Source organism: Anabas testudineus, chromosome 22 (genome assembly GCF_900324465.2).
Source record: "Anabas testudineus chromosome 22, fAnaTes1.2, whole genome shotgun sequence".
Classification (NCBI taxonomy): Eukaryota; Metazoa; Chordata; class Actinopteri; order Anabantiformes; family Anabantidae; genus Anabas; species Anabas testudineus.
In genome coordinates this window covers 3,755,679-3,768,791 of record NC_046630.1, presented here as the reverse complement: position 1 = coordinate 3,768,791, position 13,113 = coordinate 3,755,679, and the positions used below count along the sequence as shown (strand labels likewise).

Sequence of the window (13,113 nt, the reverse complement as noted above, 5' to 3'; positions counted from 1 at the left end):
GAGGATACTGTATGTAGGGAGGTTACATGATAATAGATTCACAGGAGACGTCTTTTGTTGTACTTTTCTGGACACAAACATCCAGGAGAGTTTAGAGTTGTATCAGTTTCATCAACCCATTTTGTCCTTTGCTGTGTGATTTCCTGTTTAAAATGAAGTTTGCCTTCAGTCACTAACCCTTGGCTGTTTGTTTCCTTCCCTTCCCTCCTCTTCCTCTCTCCTCTTCTGCTGCCCTTTGGCCTCATCCTGCCCCCTCGTCTCCTTTCTTTCCTCCTCCCTCTCCTCCTCAGACCACGGCCAGAAGGCCCAAGGTGAGCTCAGTTTTCAGCATCGTCAGGAATCCCCATTTTTATCCACTTGCATTATTTAGGTGTGTGATCATTGTTTCACTTTGTGCAACGATTTTTGTTTGTTGCCAAGTCAGTGGTGAAGGATACCTCACCAGATATTACAGCAAATCCATTAGATTTTGGTTTTGGTTAGTATCATCAGGATGTTTCTACAGTTTACTGTCACCTTACCCAATTTTATGTGGTTCGGTTTGATTTAGTGTCATTATTATATTATAAAACTAAAGCATTTATATTTTTATAGTATAAGTGTTTGTTCAGACTTGACATTTACTTTTTGCCTTATACTGAAGTTTCCCTTGTTGCTTTCATTCAGTTCTGTCCATTTGTTTGAATTAGTCAAACAACAGTTTTGAATTGGCTAAATTTGATTTTATTAATAAATTATCATTTTTAATCTGAGAGACGGCAGCTTAGTTAATCTTAAAGAAACAGCTGGTTAGCCTGGAAACTAACCTGTAATCATAGGAAGTGAATGGCGTAAGTTAGCTTGTGTTCTGGTTGAGCAGTACATGATTGTTTACACGGACATTCAATCATCGATATCATCAGGGTGAACATCACATTTAGAATAAGATTAAAACTAAGATCATCACCAAAGAGAGGAGGGACCTCCACTTTGGCAATCATCACATCCATCACATTTATTTCTAATCATATTTCATCCTTTTTGGCTTTTTACCCACATTTTTATTCCTTTTTTTTAAATTTTAAATCTCATTATTGTTTCTGTTTCTTCAGCAGCCCAGCCGAACTGCAGGCACCGGAGGGAAGGGGGCGGCATCCGGCTCGGCCTCAGCCTCTGCTGGAGAGATGAGCAGCAGCGAGCCCAGCACCCCGGCACAGACACCCCTGGCTGCTCCAGTCATCCCCACCCTCCACTCGCCTGGAAACCCTCCGGCCCCCGTCCCCAGCAAGGTGAGTGTCAGCTCAAAGCATCACGCTACAGTTTACACGACTGTGTGAGGAAGGAAAGGCTGCTTGATACTGAAATAAACATACTGTATTCATCAAAAGTAACTGGTGAACTTTACCAGCTGGTGAACTTTACCACTCTGTAATGAGACAAATGCGTAATCGATCATCGTGATTAACTCTGGAGTACAGTTTAATGAAGCTTGATTAAGACTGTTACTAGATTTGCATCAGTAGTTTTCGGTGAGCTCTTCATTAATCATGAAGAGCTCACAGGTGGGATCTGGATTACAATCAACAACATGTCCATGACTTGTATCTAAATGTCACATTCTCACGGTAATATTTTGTAAAAGTCAGCTGGTGTTTATTTAAAGGTGGATATAATCAGTCTTGTATTTTATCTCCTCAGGAGGCTGTCACTATGGAAACACAGGTGTAGTGATGTGGTGTGACTGAGGTGTTGTTTTTCTCTCACTAACATTTTAACACCCCCGTGAAAGGTGTGACTCCTGGTCTTTAATTGCTGTGTGAAATGGTTTTGTCTCAGTTCATGGACATTTTCTTTGCTAGAATCACATTTCCTGCAGGATATAATTAAAATCTCCTGCTGTTAAATGATATATGTACTGTAAAAGCACATATTATAATGTACAGGTGTGCTCCCTAAAAATGCATGTGGGTGTGACTTTCTTCTCTCCACAGGTGAATTCTCTGCATGGCCAGTTATATTAAGAGACTTCTTAATGTTTTTTATGTCGCTTTAATTATTCAATAAGAAATAATAAAAACATGTCAGGGAGCTGCAATAAAAGGTGTCTGTTAAAGGTGATTTCCTCTTATCCTGTCTTTTCCATATGTCCCTCATCCAGGAGGAGGAGGCTCTCCGTGCTCAGGTGAAGGACCTGGAGGAGAAGCTGGAGACGCTGAAGATGAAGCGGACGGAGGACAAAGCCAAACTGAAAGAGCTGGAGAAACACAAGATCCAGCTGGAGCAGCTGCAGGAGTGGAAAACCAAGATGCAGGAGCAGCAGGCTGAGCTGCAGAAACAGCTCAAAGAAGCTAAGAGGGTAAGGAGAGGGATGCTATTCGTTACATGGGAGGGAGCTGTCTGACACGGATATTTGATCAGAAAGCCTCGTGGGCGACTTGCTTTAGAGATATAGAGAGTGTGTGTGTGTGTGTGAATACTTTCTGAATTTAACCGTTTTTAAGTGAAACACTGACTTTAAAAAACACAAATAATAAATTAACTGAAAACAAATAACATCAAGTTTTAAACATCAAGTTTTAAAGACTACATGGACAAACCAGGTTTTATATAGCTGAATTTATCTGTATGTGTAGGAGGCCAAAGAAGCCCTGGAGGCGAAGGAGCATTACATGGAGGAGATGTCGGACACTGCGGATGCGATCGAGATGGCCACGCTGGATAAGGAGATGGCAGAGGAGAGAGCTGAGTCTCTGCAGCTGGAGGTCGACTCTCTGAAGGAGAAAGTCGACGAGCTCACCATGGACCTGGAGATCCTCAAGCACGAGATCGAGGAGAAAGGTACGACAAAGTAAAACTTCATCAAACCTGTGTGTGTGGAGACCAAAGAATCCCCAACCCTGTACTTTTTAACTTTACTAACAACATTTCAGACATTTAACCTTCATTAGATAAAATTCACAGAAGAATCACAGTTTCCAACATATATTTATTATAGCCTGAGATAAGGTAATGAGTGAGCATTTATTCATGATGTATACTTAATACATTTACATTTAGTCATTAGTGGACACCTTTATCCACAGCGACTTACTAGATATAAGGCAGGAAAAGCAGAAGGAGGACATTTTGTCTAAAAATAGATCTTTGTCCATTTTATTTGTCTATTTTTTATCTTCACATGTTCTTGCTCATTAAGGTTTGCATGTTTAGGTTAAATAGTTTAATTTAACATCAAGTTGTCACATTAATTTAGTTTAGTGCTTTTGTGGGAAATATTTACTTGAACAAAGTAGCTCTGCCTATTGGCACCTTCAGCAATATATCTGTTTAATTAGTATTTCTGCTGCTAAGCATCCTACATGTACCTTAATTTTTTTAACCATGTATACTGAGCATCTTTAGCAAAGACATCTTTTTAGATTGAATTGAATTCAGTCTGATCATTTTCAGGTTGTGTCTGCAGGTTGTGACCTGAAGACATGCCAACCTACAAATTTTTTGGGTTATTCACAATCAACCATGCACAAGCTGGAGTGTGAGATAATGTGACATGTCTACCATGAAGCTGTCACCTACCTAATTATTGGGAAGTTTAATGACACCTGGACTGAAAGCAATGTCAATTCTAAAAGTCCCTGAACCACACTACATTAAAACACAAAGTTTCTCCTCTACACTTTTGGCAATTTTAAAATTAAATGATTAAATATTCATGGTATATATAGTATATTCATTTTTTTAATAATAATTTGTGTCGGCCTATGACGTGATTAGACTATTGAAATGGTGTCAGGCCTGTCATCAGTGGCCTCTCTGCAGCACGGTGGCTGATTTATTATTAAACCTTCACAGAGCCAACTCTTCAACAAAACCATTTGAATCATTTGTTTAATTGAAATCGGGTTTTCCATCAGTACCAAGAAACATTAATTCACTTGTAGTGTGGCTTAGTGACATAAATCAAAAGTGAAGTTTATTCTGGGAGTTTTTATCTCTGCAGACAGAAAACATACTCAGCTCTGGTTTTTGGTTTCATTACAGGTTCGGATGGAGCCGCCTCCAGTTATCATGTCAAACAGCTGGAAGAGCAGAACGCCAGACTGAAAGAAGCACTGGTCAGGTAGGTTTTCTTTAACGGAGCCTTCTCCTGCCAGAAAACATAATTAAATGGGAAGAGAAAAGTTGAGAAAGAGAGATGAGTGGAATTCAGAAACATTCCTGAGCTTGATTTTACCTGAGGAGGTCACAGCCCTGTGGCGTGTGAACGTCCACACGTACTGTTGCCTCTAACCGGCTTTTCCCATGTGTCAGGATGCGTGATCTGTCGGCGTCGGAGAAGCAGGAGCATGTGAAGTTGCAGAAGCAGATGGAGAAGAAGAACACGGAGCTGGATTCTCTGAGGAGCCAGAAAGAGAAGCTGCAGGAAGAGATGACGGTGGCAGAAAAGACCATCGACGAGCTGAAAGAACAGGTCAGTGTCAGAACTCATGAGTGGCTGAGGTGCTGCAGCTCTGCAGTGACATAAATTACGTAACTGGCTTGTCATGCTGTAGTAACTACCTGCCTTACCCACTGCTGATTACCTGGATACCATTTCACTTTGAATTGTTTTGAGACTTACTGTTTGTGTTGCTGTGGTTTAAACCAGTACTTTTAATAAATGGAGTAAGAGATGATCACACTAAATAATAACATAATGATAATGACAGATTCTTTCATCCCAGATGAGAGGATTTCTTACTTATTGCACCTCTGCAGCTGATGGAATAACAAGAGGCCGATAGTCACGAAAATTCATTCCTTCAATACTTTAATGTTTGTTACAGGTGGATGCAGCCCTCGGTGCAGAGGAGATGGTGGAGATGCTGACAGAAAGAAACCTGGACCTGGAGGAGAAAGTCAGAGAGATGAGAGAGACGGTTGCTGACCTGGTGAGTGAACAACATCAAGCTCACCTACATAATTCAGTTAAATTAATGACAGTGATGACAGACAGGAATGATGGCTAACATCCGACAGGCTAATAAAATGGATGTCCCCTTCAGAGCGTCCCCTCTATACAGTATATACAGGATGGAGGTCAGAGAAAATTAAAGTGCCACAGTTTGCTGACTCTTTGTTAGTGATATGGACTCAGGTCATAAATAAACATTTGCTGCCCTCTGGTGTTTATCACTGCAGCCACAGCTGAAATAACAGAATTCCTCCTTTAACCTCGACTTTATCTGTCTTTACTTGTAGTATGTGGAGAAATATTTAGGATAATGACATCTTTAATATCATTACAGATGTAAAAAGATTTGTGTTAAAATAATAAAATCAGTTCAGAGATGAATTTGAAGCATCAGTATTGCTAATAAAAATCTAATTCTGTCTTTACTGAACTCTCTAATATGATTTTTGTTAATGTTTTTATAATAACTAATGCAAATATCTGACCTTTATATGTTGAATCTAAATTAACCAATCACCAAAGGTTAGAAGTAAGTAAGTTAGAACTTACTGTATAAACAAGAGTTGGTCTGATTTTCTAGTCCTATAATTTGAAATGACAAGTTAAATTACTGAAAAAACAAAACTAGTGTATTAGTTAATGTGAACAAAGATACAACAACACCACTTGAAAGCAGCTGATCTATGGGAGTGTAGTGGAAAATCAAATGTAATCATCAAATGAATCAGTGTTTGTCTCCATCCTGCAGGAAGCCATCAACGAGATGAATGATGAGCTGCAGGAGAACGCTAGAGAGACGGAGTTGGAGCTGAGAGAGATGCTGGATCTGGGAGCAGCTAGAGTCAGAGAGGCTGAAAAACGTGTGGAAGCTGCTCAGGAGACTGTAGCTGATTACCAGCAGACCATCAAGAAGTACCGCGAGCTCACAGCTCACCTGCAGGTAGAGACACAGAGGACGTGTGTTTTTCTTATTGTTCAGTTGTGGTATTCAGCATGAAGTCCATTATGTGAAGTTACAGGTTTTCTGTGTCCTGATTCTCACTGCAGGAGGTGAACAGAGAGCTGACCAGCCAGCAGGAAGCTTCAGCAGAGCTGCAGCAGCAGCCGCCAGCAGAGATGTTTGACTTCAAGATCAAGTTTGCAGAGACGAAGGCCTACGCCAAGGTCAGGACAGGGACAGCTCTTCGGTCTGAATAATAAGTAGCTCTCAGGAGTTAGAGAACTTTAAATCTGATTCAGCCTGAAAGTCTGAATGTTTGTTTGTTTTTTTTGTGTGTGTCTCCAGGCCATTGAGATGGAGCTGAGGAAGATGGAGGTGGGTCAGGCCAACAGACATGTTTCTCTTCTGACCTCCTTCATGCCCGAGTCCTTCCTTCGTCACGGTGGAGACCACGACTGCATCCTGGTTCTGCTGCTCATTCCCAGACTCATCTGCAAAGTAAATACAACTTGTGTTGTTTACTTTCTTTCTTTTTTTGGTTTTTTTTAAAAATCAAATTTCCCCTAGGTAATGAAGAACAATGAGGAGGAATGAGGCAGATCAGGGGATAAATTTACAATTTAATTTGAGTAAAGACGTATAATTATTATATGTGATGTTTTCAGATTTTGCTACTATGGTTGCACTAATTTTAAGACCTCTACTTGCAGCAATGTGTCAAATTGTGTAAGAACATTATTTGTCTGTAATGTTGCAGTCTTGCAAGTATCTCCAAAAAGTAAGAGTGAGATGTTGAATGTGGCTTCGGCTCAACAGCGCTATTTTTTACATATTTGTTTGCACCCGTTCGTGTGTTTTTAGGCTGAGCTGATCAGCAAACAGGCGCAGGAGAAGTTTGACTTGAACGAGAACTGTGTGGAGCGAGCTGGCCTGAAGGGGGCTGTCGGGGAGCAGCTGAGCTTTGCCGGTGGTTTGGTCTACTCTCTCAGTCTGCTGCAGGCCACGCTCCACAAATACGAGCAGTACGTTCTAACAACACCCAGACACATTCTAGCATTTTAACTTATAAACACAATGTGATCTGTTGTAGATGAGAGTCCATGTTTTAGAAAGACACACCAAGCTAAAACTAAGGCAGTCTAGTCCGACAGCCCTGAAATAAATCCTCGTGCAGGAAGGTCACACTGTTCAGTATTTGTTCAGACAGGTGTTATTTTAACTGTGTGAACATTTTGGAGGTTGTAGTCTGATGCTGTTGAGATAAAGATGATGTTCATGAAAACAACATAACATCCTGTTTGGCAGGATTTACAGTATACAACATATTTAAAAGTAAAACAAAAAGTTGAATTTAGTCACATCACCTCATTTTCTCCTTCGTGTTGTCCTGTGTATCAGAGCGCTGGCTCAGTGCAGTGTGGAGGTCTATAAGAAGATCGGCTCTCTGTATCCAGAGATGAGCGTCCACGAACGATCTCTGGATTTCCTCATCGACCTGTTGCACAAAGACCAGCTGGACGAGACCGTCAACGTGGAGCCGCTCACCAAGGCCATTAAATACTATCAGGTACACAGACATTTATAGGATGCAATGCGACACGACAGATACTGTTCAGTTTTTATGACAGTTTTAGAAATAAATCACTTCATTTTCCAGCACCTGTACAGTATCCATCTGGCCGATGAGAACGAGGACTGCACCATGCAGCTGGCTGATCACATTAGAGTAAGTATCAATAACAATAACACATCATCTCCTCATCCACTTTAGACTCTCTTACACAAATATTGACACTGAAAGTATGGTTGTTGTTCCTTTGCTAATTGCATTATCCTAATCACCTCCTGCTGTGTCATGTGCAGTTTACCCAGAGTGCCTTGGACTGCATGGCTGTGGAGGTTGGTCGTCTGCGGGCGTTCCTGCATGCCGGTCAGGAGAAGGCCGACCTCGCTGTGCTGTTCAAGGACCTGGAGACGTCCTGCAGCGACATCCGACAGTTCTGCAAGAAGATCCGCCGCAGGATGCCAGGAACCGACGCACCCGGCATCCCAGCTGCACTTAACTTTGGACAACAGGTAACCATGACAACCAAGTCTTTTAAGTCTAATAACCGGTCACAGTTTTACCTCGCTCAGGTCTACGCATGGATTCCTGTATCTTCTTATTTTATTTAATGATTATCTACTAATGTCTGTAAAGTTTTGCAGTTTTGTCTTCTTCATCCATTGATATTTAACCTTTGCCCTGCAGGTGTCTGACACCCTCTCAGACTGTAGGAAACACCTGACCTGGGTGGTGGCAGTGCTGCAGGAAGTAGCAGCAGCCGGAGCTCAGATGATGTCACCTCTTGGCGAACAGGAGGGGCTGTCGGCCGTCAAACTGGAGGATGTGGCGTTCAAGGCAGGGGAGCAGGTACACTCATTAAAACAAGTTTACTTTACTAGTAAAGAATAAAATTAAGATGAGTTTTAATCATAGTGATTCATTTTAAGTCACTACATCTGCAAATGGTTGCAGAACATACGATGAGATGTTCTTGTTATCAGCTGATGTCATTGACAATCATTGTGTAATTTTTAGATCTATGGATCACAGGGGGCCAACCCCTACGATTGTCTGCGGCAGTCCTGCGGCATCGTCATAGCAACCATGAACAAGATGGCCACCGCCATGCAGGAGGGAGAATATGACTCTGAGAAACCTCAAAACAAGGTACCTCAGTGTGAAGAATCAGCTGTTGTTGGACTACTGTGCAGTTTCATTTCAGCTGGTGCCAGTTTTAGTAAAGCAGGATCTTGTTGTGTTCTAGAGCCCTCCACCTGTCGATGTGCGTGCGGCAGCACTTCGAGCTGAAATTACAGACGCAGAAGGTCTTGGCCTAAAGCTGGAGGACAGAGAAACAGTCATCAAAGAGCTGAAGAAGTCTCTAAAGATCAAGGTAGAAACACTGTGTAGATAAAAACACATTTAAAGGACAAGAGATGACTTCATTAAGCACTTAATTAATATTAACAGTATTTTGAGAGGTGATCAATACTGATAACCACTTACTGACGTCCAATACACCAAACTATTATTCAATCAATCTAGAAAATAAAAGACAAGTTATTGAATAATGAAAAATGCATGTTTGTGTTTTCAGGGAGAGGAGCTGAGCGAGGCAAACGTCCGCCTCAGTCTGCTGGAGAAGAAACTCGACAGCTCATCCAAAGATGCAGACGAACGTGTTGAGAAGATCCAGACTCGGCTAGATGAGGCCCAGACTCTGTTGAAGAAGAAAGAAAAGTAAGATCAATGACTTCAGATATAAAGTTGTGCTCCACACCACACTTGTGCAGCTGCATGAAGTCGTTCTCCTCTCTGCAGGGAGTTTGAGGAGACGATGGACGCTCTGCAGGCCGACATCGACCAGCTGGAGTCAGAGAAGCTCGAGCTGAAGCAGCGAATCAACAGCCAATCAAAGATGACCATCGATGGTCTGAGAGGAACAGGCCCGTCAGGAATCGCTACCATTGTCACAGGAATGGCAGGAGGTGAGTGGAGGGAAGAGCTACAGTACAGGACTGATCAGTGAAGCTGAAAAGTGTTTTATGTGGTGTTTAAAATACATTTATTGCTCCTTTTGACCCTTTGACCTTTTTTCTTTAACATTTTCCTTTGATCTCTTCTGTTTGACTGATTAATCTGCAGAGGAACAAAAAGGTATTTGTCCTTGGATTGAGATCTGCTGTGATGCTGCATGCTCACTTCTCAAGATCCAACCTTGAGAATGACTCATTTTGTGTTTCACCCAGGGTGTCTGCAGGTCAAACAAAACTAAACAAAGATGTAAAATAACAATAATTAGGTTAATTATAACGTATAAAGGTTTGTGAAAAAGAAAGAAGGCCTCTCATAAAATATTGCCTGAATAAATAACAGGTAGTAATAATAATACATTTGGTGAACCCTGCAGAATCCCTGATATCAAACCATTAAGAGTGAGAAGAGATTAGATTTATTAAATCTATTAATGTGATATTTATCTAAAAAAAAATCTGTATTTCTTTTGGCATCTACATCTCCTTGCATGGTCTTAATATTTTGACATATCTGCTTAGTATCTAAGTAATTAGATAGACACACAGCATGAACTTGTTCAGTGAAACACTGTTTTCTTTGATGGATCCTTGTCGCGATCACATAGTAACTAAAGCTGTCAGATTACTGTAGTGGAATACAAAGCACAATATTTAATGTAAAGAAGAGTAGAAGTGTAAAATAAAGTAGAGTTACCTTTAAACTGCACTAACTAATGAGAGTACTTGAGTAAATGTAAATGGTCTTTTACCGCTGTACACAACCGTGCATACTGAAAAGTTCTGAAAACTCAGAGGAGATTGTTTGTTTGAATACACTTAAAAAATACATAATGAAGGTGTAGAGTGTTCACTGCTCTGTATTTAGCGTGTACCTGTTCTCCACAGTGAACATGATGTCCGGTGTCGGTTCAGGTTCAGGGGTCCAGGTGATCGACTCTCCTCTGCTGACGCAGCAGATCGAAGCTCAGAGACTCTGCATCAAACAGCTGAAGAACGAGAACAACAGACTGAAGGTACAAAACACCTGAACATGGAACTTTCTCCATATCTCCACCATTAGACAAGTTGGAGCTTTTTCTTCAACAATGCTGTTGTGTGTTTATATTTACACATCTCCACCTGGCTGCATAACAACATATTTTCCTTCTCCAGGCGGAGAAGATGCGTGCTCAGCTCGCCTCTCTGCCTCCTCTCCATGTGAGCAAACTTCCCTCCAGAGACAGAGGACGTCCTGAAGTGCTCTCCAGCGCCCTCTACCGTAAGACCGACCAGCTTCTGGAGACACTGCTGCAGATGAGTGCCAACGTAAAGGTGGTGGACATCACCGGGAAGTCTCCAGGTATGATCTGGAAATATTAGACATGTTACCAAGCAGCTGTCTCTGTTCACTCTCAACAGTACACTGTAAAAAAAAATGTACAGTAGATACAATATAAAGTAGATGTTTGCCAATTAATTTTTAATTTTATTTTTAATATGAAAACGTACATCACCTCCCACTTAATTAGTATTCATTTGCAATCACAGATAATTTTGAACACCTTTGCTAAAACTCCCTGTGGGCTTAACGTAATAATTTTGTCTTGCAGTGACACCTAGTGCGCAGCTCCTGGAACAAACAGCCAGACTACAGTCGCTGAACGACACCCTGGACAGACTGAAGGTACAAAAACACATCTACACAACAGCAAATACTAATCTACAAGTGCACAAAGTAACACACAAGTTAACAATTAAAAATCAAACACATTAAAACTGTAAAAATGTCAACATACTGTGTCCAGGCTGATGAAGTAATCACAGTACAGGATACAGGAAACTCAACATTTCTTCTGTTTTCTGTTTGTCAGGATGAGGTAACGGAGCACGTTGTCAACCAGCAACCTGGAGCTCGTGTGTCGTCCGACTTCGCCACTTTCCCTTCGACCTCGTTTGTAAAGGTACAGAAAGAACTCATGGTTTCTTTCTCATAGAGGAGAATATGTTAAAGCTTTTAGATGTCACAGTTACAGAGTTTTATGTAAAATGAAGTTTTATCCTCACATTAGGCACATGTGAGCTGGAAAACTGTGTTTTAACAATAAGCTGAGAACTCTGTATATACAATATAATATTTACAAGTTGGAAAAACATTTCTTGTTAACTGCAAAGGGACAACAGCTGCACTCAGGTCTGGACTGGGCCTGGGACTTACCACATGAGTCTAACATTATACACTTGCCTGTGTTTAGGTGACGGAGGAGAAGCAGGGCGACACGGTGCTGGTGGGTCGGGTCATGGTGCCGTGTCCTCGCGGTCAGGAGCAGCTTCACCGTCTCGTCATGTCGCAGTCTCAGCTGCAGAGAGTTCACAGTCTGCTGCGGACCTAAACTATCCCCCTGTGCTGCGATCCTGCCTGCTGCGCCAACATAACTCGAATCCCTGTGATCAGCTTCGCTTCCACTTCAGGGCTAAAACACGTCAAACCAGGAGGTATTTCTAGACACAAGTGGTGAGATTACCACCTGCAAATAATATTAATCGTCTTTGTGATGCTAAGTGTCGGGGCTGTAGTTTGAGACAATGATCACTCCGGATTATCAAACTGTAGGATTTGTCTTGTGCCTGGTTTGACTCCGTTATATCTTGTAATTTTTTTGCAGTTCAATATCAGCTATTGGGAGAGAATTACGCAATTAGACGTGAGATGATTAATCAGTTAATTTATTATTGGACAGGCAGGCAGGTTAACCAGCAACAGTTTCAATATTAAAATACTGTTTTAGTCATTCATGACAAATGTTGATTCTTAAATGTGAATCAACTCAGAATTAAATTATTAACTATAATAATATTAATAGCTAAAGTTATTAATTCCTCAAATTTCCCCTCAGAACCTTTAAACTCACACTGACTTGCATGGAAATTTTCACATATTGGGTTGATTTTTATTTATCTTAAATCCCACTAAACCGTTTTTTACGTTTTAGTAGAATTGTATTATTTTAGACTGTCATGCTCTTAGCTACAGCTCTGTATAATTAATTTTGGACTGTGTTATGACTAGAAAGAGATTTTAGCTCCCTTAATCTTGAAAGTGTTGTTCTTGCATAGCACATTAATTTATCAGCCTCCTCTTTGGCCCTGGTGTGGAACCTGCACACTGTGGTGGATATTAGGCCACAAAACTGGATGTTGCTCCATGTCTCTATGTGACACTGTTAATGCTACACAGGATCGTGGTGGTGTTGTAAAATTTAATCCTGTCACTCCATTTTTATAACTTGACTGTCTAAAGGGAAAAGAAGCATCAAAAGAAAAACATTTGCACATTTAATAAGTTCTGAGCGACAGAAAACGGATCTAAATCCCGCACATTAGCTTTGAACCGACGACAGCTTGTGTTCAGGATTTCGTGGTTTCATTAAAAACTCTGAGCTGCACAGAACAAGAGAGTGTGATATAATCATGTAAAACGCGATGGAAACTATTTTGCAGATGTGTCATTAATTTAAAACAAAAACAATGTGACTGCACTTTCAGATGACTCATAAATTATTTGGTATTTATTACATGTGGTGTAAGTTGTTAGTGTCTACTTTTACATTCTCGGTATAAACAACAAACCAGTTGTGTTGGTAAAGTTACTGAATTGCAAAAATCCAAATAACTGTATTAC

General features: G+C 40.9%; 1 protein-coding gene across 12 annotated transcripts in view; it reads left to right on the top strand.

Moving 5' to 3' along the window:
• The window catches only part of dctn1b (dynactin 1b), a 32,686-nt gene extending 19,697 nt beyond the window's left edge, over positions 1-12,989 (top strand). For 4 of the 12 annotated variants that reach the window (XM_026339061.1, XM_026339059.1, XM_026339054.1 and 1 more), the window contains 26 exons: positions 291-311; positions 1,092-1,268; positions 1,678-1,701; positions 2,138-2,335; positions 2,613-2,817; positions 4,021-4,099; positions 4,291-4,450; positions 4,806-4,910; positions 5,682-5,873; positions 5,981-6,097; positions 6,219-6,371; positions 6,735-6,895; positions 7,272-7,440; positions 7,531-7,599; positions 7,737-7,949; positions 8,125-8,286; positions 8,455-8,586; positions 8,684-8,812; positions 9,017-9,159; positions 9,241-9,407; positions 9,565-9,576; positions 10,341-10,468; positions 10,608-10,794; positions 11,045-11,118; positions 11,306-11,395; positions 11,687-12,989. In XM_026339061.1, coding sequence (XP_026194846.1) covers positions 291-311; positions 1,092-1,268; positions 1,678-1,701; positions 2,138-2,335; positions 2,613-2,817; positions 4,021-4,099; positions 4,291-4,450; positions 4,806-4,910; positions 5,682-5,873; positions 5,981-6,097; positions 6,219-6,371; positions 6,735-6,895; positions 7,272-7,440; positions 7,531-7,599; positions 7,737-7,949; positions 8,125-8,286; positions 8,455-8,586; positions 8,684-8,812; positions 9,017-9,159; positions 9,241-9,407; positions 9,565-9,576; positions 10,341-10,468; positions 10,608-10,794; positions 11,045-11,118; positions 11,306-11,395; positions 11,687-11,824 — 3,405 coding nt within the window. In that variant the 3' untranslated portion in view covers positions 11,825-12,989. The remainder of the gene's footprint in view (positions 1-290; positions 312-1,091; positions 1,269-1,677; positions 1,702-2,137; positions 2,336-2,612; positions 2,818-4,020; positions 4,100-4,290; positions 4,451-4,805; positions 4,911-5,681; positions 5,874-5,980; positions 6,098-6,218; positions 6,372-6,734; positions 6,896-7,271; positions 7,441-7,530; positions 7,600-7,736; positions 7,950-8,124; positions 8,287-8,454; positions 8,587-8,683; positions 8,813-9,016; positions 9,160-9,240; positions 9,408-9,564; positions 9,577-10,340; positions 10,469-10,607; positions 10,795-11,044; positions 11,119-11,305; positions 11,396-11,686) is intronic. The other 8 variants (XM_026339060.1, XM_026339057.1, XM_026339052.1 and 5 more) reach the window with 5 other exon arrangements.
• Positions 12,990-13,113: the final 124 nt, after the last annotated feature.